The 11,786-nt window shown below is 42.0% G+C and overlaps 1 protein-coding gene across 1 annotated transcript; it reads left to right on the forward strand.

The window, feature by feature from the left end:
• The first annotated feature begins 7,971 nt into the window (after window positions 1–7,971).
• LOC120056248 (cAMP-specific 3',5'-cyclic phosphodiesterase 4A-like) lies at window positions 7,972–8,995 on the forward strand. Its single transcript, XM_039004498.1, has 2 exons — window positions 7,972–8,324; window positions 8,951–8,995. The coding sequence occupies exons 1-2, from the start codon at window positions 8,052–8,054 to the stop codon at window positions 8,993–8,995; spliced, it is 318 nt and encodes a 105-aa protein (XP_038860426.1). The 5' UTR covers window positions 7,972–8,051.
• Window positions 8,996–11,786: the final 2,791 nt, after the last annotated feature.

The raw sequence follows: 11,786 nt of genomic DNA on the forward strand, positions 1-11,786 counted from the left end.
TTTTTGTGGGAGGAAGCTGCCTTGGTGTCTCAAACCCTGGGTCTGGTCTCCCCCCAGCTTAGGGAGTAAAAGTTTGCCTCTCGTGTTGCATGTGCCTTGCCTTTAGATATGTTTTTTTTTCAATCTCTCTTTCTCTCTCTCCCCAGCTAACAATTCTAGGGAGAGCGAACGTTTTTGTAATGTTACCCGTAATGTTCCCCTGATGTTTGTGTCCAGTTTTCCATTAGTTAGGGGAACATTCTATGTATGTTAGCGAAAGCCTCCTGAGAACCTATTTAGCATGTTCTGGCATTAGATTTAGGAGAACATTCCCTTAATGTCAAACAGAACTTAGCCAGAATGTGGTTACCATGTTCTCAGAATATCGTATATGGGTCATTTTACAGAAGTGATACAAATTGGGGAATAAAAAAAAAAAATCTAATTTGTATCCTATTTTCCCAAAACTTTCAGCACACGTCTTCCAACATATGTCAGGTAAATATATATTGTAACTGACAGTTAGACTTACAGGTTGTCGTTGTTTTGTGTTTGAATTGTGTAACTGACAGTTAGACTTACAGGTTATGTCGTTGTTTTGTGTTTGAATTGTTTACGTGTCCGCTGTGCGGGGAAATGATAAGACAAGCGGAACTACGTAGCTAATAACTGTTGTAACGGGGATTCTTATTGTAGCAACACAATTTTGGAGGGAAGGCAATCCCGCGCTGTGTTAGCTAAGTTTTCATGTCATCGGGTGTAGTTCATAAAGTTTGAAGCGTATATGTTAGGATGTTATAATAACGTTATAATAATTAAGGATGAAGCGTGAATTCATGCCAGGAATAATAAGTGTGAAGTTTGATTTCCTCCCTTCTGTAATAAGCAGCCAATGAGGTATTTTTCCTTTATTCATGTGTTTAATCTAATACTGTTATAGCGCCGGCTAAACTGTTTATGTATGTAAGCACTTCAGAGTTATACCAAGCTAATAAGTCACTCGTAAGATAAGGTTGTAAGAGTATGCTTAACTGTATTTTTCATTTACTTTATAGTTCTCACGGAAGGTGATAATTCTGACTAAATCTACAGAATAAAGCCGCCAGTTAAAATCAAGGAACGGTTGTGCTCGTGGTTACTGGAGGGAGCTACATATATTACATACACACACATATATATATATATATATATATACACACACATATATATACACACACAGTCGAAGTCGGAAGTTTACATACACTTAGGTTGGAGTCATTAAAACTTGTTTTTCAACCACTCCACAAATGTCTTGTTAACAAACTATAGGTTTGGCAAGTCGGTTAGGACATCTACTTTGTGCATGACACAAATAATTTTTCTAACAATTGCTTACAGACAGATTATTTAGCTTGTAATTCACTGTATCACAATTCCAGTGGGCCAGAAGTTTACATACAGTAATTTGACTGTGCCTTTAAACAGCTTGGAAAATTCCAGGAAATTATGTCATGGCTTTAGAAGCTTCTGATGGGCTAATTGACATAATTGGAGGTGTACCTGCAGATGTATTTCAAGGCCTACCTTCAAACTCAGTGCCTCTTTGCTTTTTTTTTTTTACCCCCTTTTTTCATGGTATCCAATTTGTTAGTAGTTACTATCTTGTCTCATCGCTACAACTCCCGTACGGGCTCGGGAGAGACGAAGGTCGAAAGCCATGCGTCCTGCGAAACACAACCCAACCAGCCGCACTGCTTCTTAACACAACGCGCATCCAACCCGACAGAGCCTGGGCGCGAACCCAGAGTCTCTGGTGGCACAGCTAGCTCTGCGATGCAGTGCCCTAGACCACTGCGCCACACAGGAGTCTTTGCTTGACCTCATGGGAAAATCAAAAGAAATTAGCCAAGACCTCAGAAAGAAATTATAGACAAGTCTGGTTCATCCTTGGGAGCAATTTCCAAATGCCTGAAGGTACCATGTTCATCTGTACAAACAATAGTATGCAAGTATAAACACCATGGGACCATGCAGCCGTCATACCGCTCAGGAAGGAGACGCGTTCTGTCTCCTAGAAATGAATGTACTTTGGTGCGAAAAGTGCTGGAGGAAACAGGTACAAAAGTATCTATATCCACACTAAAACAAGTCCTATATCGACATAACCTGAAATGCCGCTCAGCAAGGAAGAAGCCACTGCTCCAAAACCGCCATAAAAAAGCCAGACTACGGTTTGCAACTGCACATGGGGACAAAGAACACACTTTTTGGAGAAATGTCCTCTGGTCTGATGAAACAAAAATATAACTGTTTGGCCATAATGACCATCGTTATGTTTGGAGAAAAAAGGGGGAGGCTTGCAAGCCGAAGAACACCATCTCAACGGTGAAGCACAGGAGTGGCAGCATCATGTTGTGGGGGTGCTTTGCTGCAGGAGGGACTGGTGCACTTCACAAAATAGATGGCATCATGATGAAGAAGGAAAATTATGTGGATATATTGAAGCAACATCTCAAGACATCAGTCAGGAGTTAAAGCTTGGTCGCAAATGGGTCTTCCAAATGAACAATGACCCCAAGCATACTTCCAAAGTTGTGGCAAAATGGCAACAAAAGTCAAGGTATTGTAGTGCCCATCACAAAGCCCTGACCTCAATCCTATAGAAAATCTGTGGGCAGAACTGAGAAAGCGTGTGCGAGCAAGAGTCCTACAAACCTGATTCAGTTACACCAGCTCTGTCAGGAGGAATGGGCCAAAATTCACCCAACTTATTGTGGGAAGCTTGTGGAAGGCCCGAAATGTTTGACCCAAGTTAAACAATTTAAAGGCAATGCTACCAAATACTAATTGAGTGTATGTAAACTTCTGACCCACTGGGAATGTGATGAAAGAAATAAAAGCTGAAAAATCATTCTCTCTACTATTATTCGGACATTTAACATTCTTTTAAAAAAGTGGTGATCCTAACTGACCTAAAACAGGGAATTTTTACTAGGATTAAATGTCAGGAATTGTGAAACTGAGTTTAAATGTATTTGGCTAAGGTGTATGTAAAATTCCGACTTCAACTGTGTATATATATATATATATATTTTACTCACACACTTAAATTTAACCTTTGTTTAACTAGGCAAGTCAGATAAAACTTCTTTGGGATGGGGGCGGTATTTTGACGTCCGGATGAAAAGCGTGCCCAAAGTAAACTGCCTGCTACTCAGGCCCAGAAGCTAGGATATGCATAAGCATGGTAGATTTGGATAGAAAACACTCTAAAGTTTCTAAAACTGTTTAAATAATGTCTGTGAGTATAACAGAACTGAAATGGCAGGCGAAACCCCGAGGACAAACCATTCCCCTCCCAAAAAAAATCATCCTACCACTGATTTCAATGGCTGCCCGATTGCAGTTCCTAGGGCTTCCACTAGATGTCAACAGTCTTTAGAAAGAGTTTCAGGCTGGTTTTTGGAAAAATTATCCAGAAATTGTAGTTTTCTAGGTGGCTCCCATTTTTGCTGTAGTGTTTCCAAGCGTGTGAATGAGAGCGCGTTCTTTGGTATTTTTCTCTGGTAAAGACAATAACGATTCTCCGTCTTAAATTGTATTGTTTATTTGCGTATTACGGTACCTAATGTTTGATTATAGACGTTGATTGACTTGTTTGGATAAGTTTATTGGTAACGTTTGGGATTCATTTTGTATGCATTTTAAAAACTGAGTGTCTATGGATATAAAGAAGGACATTATCGAACAAATGGACCATTTTTGATGTAACTGGGGCCTTTTGGAGTGCCAACAGAAGAAGATCTTCAAAGGTAAGGCGTATGTATTATATCACTATTTTTGACTTTCGTGTCGCAAACTCCCTGGTTGAAAATGATTTGTTATTCATTTGTGTGCTGGGCGCTGTCCTCAGATAATCGCATGGTTTGCTTTCGCCATAAAGCCTTTTTGAAATCTGACACGGCGGCTGGATTAACAACAAGTTAAGTTTTATTTTGATGTATTGCATTTGTGATTTAACGAAAGTTGAATATTTATAGTCATTTAATTTAAATTTGGCGCTCTGCAATTTCACCGGAAGTTGTCGAAATGGGACGCTAGCGTTCCACTGATCCGCAAGAAGTTTTTAAGAACAAATTCTTATTTACAATGACGGCCTACACCGGCCAAACCCGGACAACGCTGGGCAAATTCTTATTTACAATGACAGCCTACACCGGCCAAACCCGGACAACGCTGGGCCAATTCTTATTTACAATGACGGCCTACACCGGCCAAACCCGGACAACGCTGGGCCAATTCTTATTTACAATGACGGCCTACACCGGCCAAACCCGGACAACGCTGGGCCAATTGTGCGCCACCCTATGGTACTCCCAATCACGGCTGGTTGTGATACAGCCTGGATTCGAACCAGGGTGTCTGTAGTGAGGCCTCTAGCACTGAGATGCAGTGCCTTAGTCTTGGGAGCAAATATTGCAAATTTGAAATAGTTATCTGAGTTCCTTTACCACCCCACTAAATTTGTCACTACCGAAACATAGTGAAAAAGTTGCAATAAAGGGAGAACCATGCACATTTTGATTACAGATTAATTGTAGAAATTGTATTTGCATACCAAATTAACAAAACAGTAAAAAAAAAGATTTTTAACCAGATTTTCAAAATCTTTAAATTGAATTTAGAGAAATATAGTCTTTGTAAAATGGTCAATGTTGATTGTATGAATCTAAAACTTGTTGATTGATTGAATTACGTATGCATCTAATTAATTATGTGGTTAGATGTATAAATTATCACATTACCTCTCTTTATTTTGGCAAAATAACGTGCTTAACAAGTGTCAATCGTAGAGATAAATGGAGGACTGTTGATGGATCTAACTTGTTTTGAATATAACTTGAATCAGAGATGTGTGGGGGGCCATAATCGACATCCACGTCTTCAGCGCTCGGGGAACAGTGGGTTAACTGCCTTGCTCAGGGGGAGAACGACATATTTTTACCCTTTTCATATCGGGGATTCGATCCAGCAACCTTTCGGTTACTGGCCCAACGCTCTAACCACTAAAGTAGTCAATTAGGTGGGGATTCCTATGGGTTGGGAGTGATCAGTCAATGATCAGAGCGCATTGTCTTCTTCAAATTGGGTTGCCTATGGTTTGTATACCAAAGACTATGGTAATATCCAGGAGCCAAGACCAAGATTCATACGAGGACATTGGCCCCAAGATCCAGACCCAGTGTGTTGAAACCAGGGAAGAATCTCAATTGCATACTCCTCACGCCTCTCCTCGCCTCCTTCTCAAAACACATTGGAGGTCAGGGGAGAGAACCTCTGGCTTTCCCATCCAATGGGTTTTGAGGAGGAGGCGAGGAGAAAGGACACGAGAAGTAAGCAATGGAGATTCCCCCATGACAAGTTAAAGACCAAATTTATGTGGTCTTGAGTGTTCTCAAGACCAAGACCACCAGGCCAATAGTCCATGGGTCTATTGTTATTTAACTGATGCTCTTTAATTATTTGTTACTTTTATTTCTTACTATTTTTAGGTTAAGGGCTTGTAAGTAAGCATTTCACTGTAAGGTCTACACCGGTTGTATTTGGCACGTGAAAAATACAATTTGATTTGATTTTGATATCTAGTTAGTTGCACAACTGAATGCATTTAACCTAAATTTGGATTCGTTATTTAACCCAAAACCCTCTGAATCAGAGAGGTCCGAGGGGCTACCTTAACCACCACAACAACTGCTCCCCAGGCGCCGCTGGACGTTGGTTAACTGCCTTGCTCAAGGGCAAAACGGCAGATTTTTCCACCTTGCCGTGTTGAGGATTTGAACAAGCAACCTTTCAATTACTGTCCCACCGGTTAGAGCCCTCCTTATGGCTATTCATCTCAGTACATTACACTGAAGTGAGCACTTGTCCACTACCCACATGGTGGTTCTCTGTAGCACAGTTGATAGAGCATGGCTCATGCAACTTTATAATAGAGATATCCTCAATGCTGCTGCCCATGCTGTCACAGACCATTATGGCACAGATACAAAGATGAGACCGCTAGATATCTCTATGGTGTCAATTGTGTCGGTTGTGACCGTTTTGGGTTTGGACAATTTTGGACTTTAAAGAATCCCCATAGCTAAATATATTTGTTTTGGACTTATGTACATCCAAGCAAGCATCTATTTTAGTCCCAAAACCTTACTTTACATATAGATGTTCGGTAGTGACAAAAAAAATACATGATTATTTACCAACTTGCTCACTCATTTTCTCCAAATTGTTTGCAAACAGACTACTTACCATGTGGCCATGCTGGAGAGGGGAGCAATCCCATCACCTGGTGATATTTGTAGGGGTTAAGTCACATTCATTCTACAGTATTTTAAAGGTGCAATATGCAGAAATTGCTCCTCCATTTCCTGGTTGCTGAAATTCTAATAGTTTGCCTAATTTCAGTTTACGCGACAAAACAAGCAGTCATTGTGTAGGGAATCATTGTACCATCTAAACTGCTGTGACATACAGCATATTTTCCATAACCAAAAATATTGTAATTTCAGCTGTTTGAATATGGTGTACAAAACCTAAAGTAAAAGACGCAAAAACTAAACTTAAGAACGGAAAGCATAGAAATAGCGCACATAGAACGTACAGTATCTACCGCTTCTTAGACTTGCTTTCAATGAGAATGACAAATCTACAACTCACATTTCCATGTGAATTTGGTCGACCAAAAATCACTCATGTCACACTTCTGAGAACATGGCAACCATGTCCTGTATATATTTGGCATGACGTTGATAGAATATTCTCCTAACACTCCAAAAACGGGACACTGGAATATTCCTGCAACGTTCCAATGAAATGTGTCGTCTAGAACATTAATATTGAATATTCTGAGAACATGGTTCTGGGTAAGTTCTGTTGGACATTAAGTTAATGGTCTCTTTGAAACAGTCCTTGCACATCACTGGAACATTCCTATGAACACGTAACCTAATGAGACAATTAAGGGAGCGTTCTCTAAAGTTGTGGGAACATTTGTTGTTAGCTGGGTGTCTCTCTTTCAGGAGGATCAGAGTGAAGAGAGCTTGTTGGTCTAGCACGGTGGTGTGAGCTTCTGCAGCTCTCTGAAGTCCCTCTTTGAGGCTTTCAGTTGCTGACCGATATGTTTCAGCCGGGTTTCTCACTCTCTCTTTTAGTCTATCTATCCATCAATCGCTCTCTTCTCTTTGTCTTTCTCCATTTTTGTATCCTAATTTCTTTGGTACCCACTTTTTTCCACTCTATATCTCCCTCTTTCTCCTGCCTCTCTCTTTCTATGACTCTGCTCTCTATCCAAGGGCAACAGAATAGTTTTCCCAGTGTAAGCCTCCTAGACATACACCATGCAACCATTAACACGTAAGTATTAAGGATCTGTCCCTCTCCTCAAGCCAACCCCATTAGCCATTGAGGCTATACAGTACATTATAAACAACAGTGTAGCCCTGGTGTGTGTCTGCCCTGCTACTCTGAAGTGAAACGTCTCGTGCGTGGAGGGTGAGTGAGTGCGCTGGCAGGGCTCCGCCTCCCCCTTCCCCCTCAAACCCTCCTCAGGCCGGGGGGGCTCACTGACACATCAACACCACAAGGCGAGCAGAGTAGCAGACGTAACCACCTCGCACGACTTGGTTAAGGAGAGAGAGAGCGGGAGAGCAAGAGAGAGAGGGAGGGAGAGCAAGAGAGAGAGGGAGGGAGAGCAAGAGAGAGAGGGAGGGAGAGCAAGAGAGAGAGGGAGGGAGAGCAAGAGAGAGAGGGAGGGAGAGCAAGAGGGAGGGAGAGCAAGAGGGAGGGAGAGCAAGAGGGAGGGAGAGCAAGAGAGAGGGAGGGAGAGCAAGAGAAGGAGAGCAAGAGAAGGAGAGCAAGAGAGAGCGAGTGAGAGAGGGCAAGCGGGAGAGCAAGAGAGGGAGAGAGCGAGAGAGCGAGAGAGGGAGAGAGAAGGAATGCGGGGGCATAGACACATTGACACAGAGAGAGAGGGTGACACTACTGCAACTCTTTCCTTGACTGAGAGTGCATTTGAGTTCACCGGACCACCACGTATGATGAAGGATCACTGCTCGCCTCTTCACGCCTCCCCACCCGGACATCCCGGGACCCCCATACGGCATGGCCACACTGCCCTGGGACCCCCACCGCGCTCTGTGTCGGACATGGAGCCGCTGCGTCCTGAGTTTGTATCTGCTGTGTGTCTGTTGACAGACGAGTCGTACCAGAAGCTGGCCATGGAGACGATGGAGGAGCTGGACTGGTGTCTGGACCAGCTGGAGACCATCCAGACCTACCGTTCCGTCAGCGACATGGCTTCCAACAAGGTAAAACTGAGCTGGACTGTTGTTTATATGACCATAACGCAACCACAACACAACTATAACATAACCACAACATGACAGTAATGCAACAACAACACAAATGCAACAGAACCAACACAACAGTATTGCAATTGCAACACCTCACCACTGTAGTGTAACCACAACACAACTGCAACTCATCATGACCATAATGCAACAACAACCACACAAACTTACTATAACACAACCTGAAACGAACCACTTCAGTGCATTGAGACTATTGCTGTGATGATATTTTGTTGTATGATCTGGTTAGTAGCTCGTCGGCATGATAGTACACAGAAACTAGATTTGGCTTGAACTCGATTGAGATAATATTGGACTTATGTTAAGGCTGCTTGGTGTCAGCACAAGAGCTCTTTGAGTCTTTACTGTGCAATATGAAGAATGCTTTGATTAACTTTGGGGTTGTTCCACAAAATGAGTCCCTTTTGCATCCCTTTGATATTTTAAGTAGAAACTGTGCACCAATATTTGCATTTTAAAAGCCTGTTGTATTAAATGAAGTGCCCTTTATTAATATAGACCACATGTAAAATTCTATAAATCTGATTTGTATATGACCTCTGTGCACCCTCTGTGACTTCTAGGACTTCTTAACCTATAAATTCCTCAAGTTTTCACCGTCATTGTGAAGCCCTAGTTATTTTCTTGCTTTGACAAAGTCATTTCTGAAGATTGTTTATTTCATGTGATTGATTTTAAGGAATAAAAAAAAAACGGACCCTCATTTTAAGGTAAACCCTGTTATGTGAACTGAACTCATTTTAATATAGTGAAAGTATTCCTTTGAAAATATTTTTTTCTGAAGAAACATTGAACATCTAATAGTTAAATCATAGTACTGTAAAGCAGGTGAGATGGTTCTACTGTGTTTGGCCATTGTCTGGTGTTTTGTGGTGGACAACTCAGCAGTCCAGGTATAACACGTCAACTCTGTTACTCATAGATAGACAGGCTAGAATTTTTTTAAACATTTTTATTTTGTTTGTGAAGATTGCATTCAAATGCCCCTCCCTGTTGAACACAGGCTTCCATTCCTCCTGTCACAATGGGAATCTATGGCTGATTTAAGATTAAATCCATGGCTGATTTAAGATGAAATCGTCTTTATTTGGCACGTTTAATACACTTACTATAGTCATTTTTTTATTTAACCTCTTGTGATGGGAAAATGTGTGTTTTATTAAGTTGAACATGTGCTCTTTATGACAGAATGTTAAAAGGAGGAGAAATAAAACATGTTTATTTCTCGCCAAGTTACACTATCCGAAAGGGACTCACTTCGTGGAACGACCCATTGACGTACTTGCCAAGTGGTTAGCATCCTGCGGTTGTGTGTGCGTGAACGGCTACTGCTCTTTCATGGCTCTGCTGTAAAATGCACAAACAGTGGAGAGTTTGCATAGAGGACCATAGACTACTGCTCTCGCTGAATAAGACGCCTATCTGAATACCAATCTATCCATTTGTTGTCTTTTCTGTGTAAGACTGTGATATTAATGAATTATATACACAATACAAATAATAGTTGCCATCGTGCCTGATAGGTCTTTTTGTCTGATGACGTCATCGCGTCTGGGATAGCTCATATTAGCCAGACATTATTCAATGTCTCAAACAGTTTTCGGAAACCATGACCAAAACCTGACGTTTCTTGCTATAACTCTGGTTTTATAACGGTTTTAGATGAACTATTATGAAGTCAGTCTAATTTGACACTAGCGTACTAGGCTAGGCTAGCTGATAATGTTGGTGGCAACGTTGGTTAGCCTTATGGCACTTTAATAATGAATAATGATAATGAATTTGATTTATGTAGTGACTTTTTTTTTATGTTCTCAACACTCTTACGAGGGGAAACTCACCTCCACTCTTTTCTACAATTAGCCTACTGTAAAATAATGTATAACTGCACAGCAAACTCAGATAGAGAGTAGACCGTATGGTGACCAAAATACGCTAAGGATTCAGCTTGGGAGGTCACCCTTCTTCCCCTGTCCTACACAGTGACATTACAGTGGAGTTGCGGTCAAAAGGAAGCGCCAACCCTAACTGTGTTGACCGGTGACCATGACATGCGTTTCCTGTCTCTTTTCCTGACCACCACACAGCCTCCTCTTCACCCTTTCCCGGGCCACCAGACTACAATGGCCCCTAAGGTCAAGGCCTCCCTTTATTGTTATCAACGTCACGGGGACTCGACACAATGAGTCCGGAGACCCTGAAGACACGCAAGTACAACATTCAGTACTCAGCGTTCAGACTGAACTGGAGCCATTGTTGACCATGAGTCATAGGCCTCTAAGATGGATGGTTGACGGTTAACCCAAGTCCAGTGTGTTGGGAATAGGACTGGGGAGTGGAGGCTAGAAGGTCGCAGGTTCAAATCCCCAGTCAGATGACTCCTCTTGTGCAGTGGCGTGTGAGACGTGGCATTTATTGATCTATAATATTGAGAATGGTGCAAAATCCCCAAATGCTGCTCACGGCATGCGTTTGCACTTTGCGAAGTGGGAAATCTCACAGCATGAACCAGAGCTGAAGGGCAAACAGTACTTGTTCTCTTTCAAATAGGAGACTATTCCATTGGTTGGTCCTAACCCTGGTCCACTGAGTGTGGAGGCTTTTGTTTCAGACCAGCATAAGGAGCAATGTGGAATGGCCCCATCGAATCCAATGTTTTCGGGGTGGAACTAATTAACCCTATGGGTTAATTATTTCCCCGGGGGGAGGTTTCCACAGGTGTATCCCGGGCTTGGACCACACACACACACACACACACACACACACACTGTCCTGTTAGGCCACTCCAAAGTGCCAATGATCTCAGAGGAGCGAGCTCCTATAGCTGCTGTTCTAGCGCCACTGTCATTAAGTTCCTCACACGTCCATACTGACGTTAGCTCTGGGCCTTAGACAAACACAGCCATCTGAATCCAGTTAGCGAGAGCGGCTTTACGGGCTAGCGTGCTAGCCTAGCATTGAGTGCTAGTAGGAAACTTTAACTCGCGTGTGGTCATTACACTTTAAAGTGCTGCAGTCTTTAGACCAGAGTGACGGAATTATTGAAACAGATGTGGAAGTAGGGAGGGTAATGCTTTTTAAATGACTGTTTGATAATAATAGTGTTTGACTAGTAGTTGTACTAATGAGATGAGACTTATTTTTCTATAGTTGCAGGTCCTTTCACTTTTTTATGCCTGCACAGATATTGGCTTTGTATCTACAAACTGCTTTGCAGACCACAAAGATTTATCCAAAATAACCTACAAATGTTTCTATTAAACGGTGGCCTTGATTTTTATAAGATTTTCTTACTAGACACAATTCCCCACAAGCCCTGCGGGAAACAGGTCTGTCTCAGGCTGTAGTCGTTTGTGTGTGTGTGGAAGTGGAAGTGGACGTGTTTAACTATACTTGTGG

Source organism: Salvelinus namaycush, chromosome 11, assembly GCF_016432855.1.
Source record: "Salvelinus namaycush isolate Seneca chromosome 11, SaNama_1.0, whole genome shotgun sequence".
Taxonomy (NCBI): Eukaryota; Metazoa; Chordata; class Actinopteri; order Salmoniformes; family Salmonidae; genus Salvelinus; species Salvelinus namaycush.

Coding starts and splice junctions, on each gene's coding strand:
- LOC120056248 (XM_039004498.1), top strand. CDS start 8,052: ATGATGAAGGATCACTGCTCGCCTCTTCACGCCTCCCCACCCGGACAT. Junction 8,325..8,950: donor GCGACATGGCTTCCAACAAG/GTAAAACTGAGC, acceptor TGTGACTTCTAG/GACTTCTTAACCTATAAATT.